The sequence below is a fragment of the Gavialis gangeticus genome, unplaced genomic scaffold (genome assembly GCF_001723915.1).
Source record: "Gavialis gangeticus isolate Ggan-Ray unplaced genomic scaffold, GavGan_comp1, whole genome shotgun sequence".
NCBI classification, from domain to species: domain Eukaryota; kingdom Metazoa; phylum Chordata; order Crocodylia; family Gavialidae; genus Gavialis; species Gavialis gangeticus.
The window spans coordinates 314,805-315,446 of NW_017728965.1; the positions used below are offsets into that span (position 1 = coordinate 314,805).

Here is a 642-nt window from a genome sequence, read left to right on the forward strand (position 1 = left end):
CTCATGGCTGTATACTCCCATCCATTCCTGCTCTTTCCTCCTGCCTCCACAGAACAGGCAGCATAAGAAAAAAAAATAGCCAAGATAATCAGTATAGTTATGTAGCTCATATAAATGAGTACATACCAGACAAGCTAAATCCAGACTGGTGCAGGTTTCTGACAGGTGGGGCCTGCTGTTTGGCTGGAGATGTCTTAGCAGAGGATGCTGGTGTGACAGTCTTTGGTGTCACTGATACTTCGCAGACAGGACCATCATACAGTCCACGTGGGACACCTCTCAGCTCAGCCAGCTGGAAAAAACATAAGCAACAAGGCTTTAAAGAGGCGAGTCAAAGACATGTTTGTAGAAGATCTGAAGAGGGACTAGATGTCATTAAGCTGAAGAGGATCATTTGAAGATTCATCATTACCACCAGGGTGCTAAACCATAGTTATTTATTTACTGCTGATCTCTGTCCTGATCATTGGTGATCCGTGGGGGGATGCATGTGCACCCCCTGAGTACAGAGGTGCACCCCTGCAAAAAAGCGCTGCTGACACTGCCAGCGGCACCTGTGGGCAGTCGCCATTCACCACCCCCTACCCCCACCCCACCCCACCCCCAGTGGCATCCGTGGGCAATCCCCAGTCGCCGCTGCCA

The 642-nt window shown here is 50.2% G+C and overlaps 1 protein-coding gene across 1 annotated transcript in view; it reads right to left on the minus strand.

Moving 5' to 3' along the window:
- DPYSL2 (dihydropyrimidinase like 2) overlaps window positions 1-642 on the minus strand; it is a 55,455-nt gene that overhangs the window by 5,921 nt on the left and 48,892 nt on the right. Inside the window, exon 13 of the mRNA XM_019503980.1 lies at window positions 127-292. Within this exon, the coding sequence (XP_019359525.1) occupies window positions 127-292 (166 nt within the window). The remainder of the gene's footprint in view (window positions 1-126; window positions 293-642) is intronic.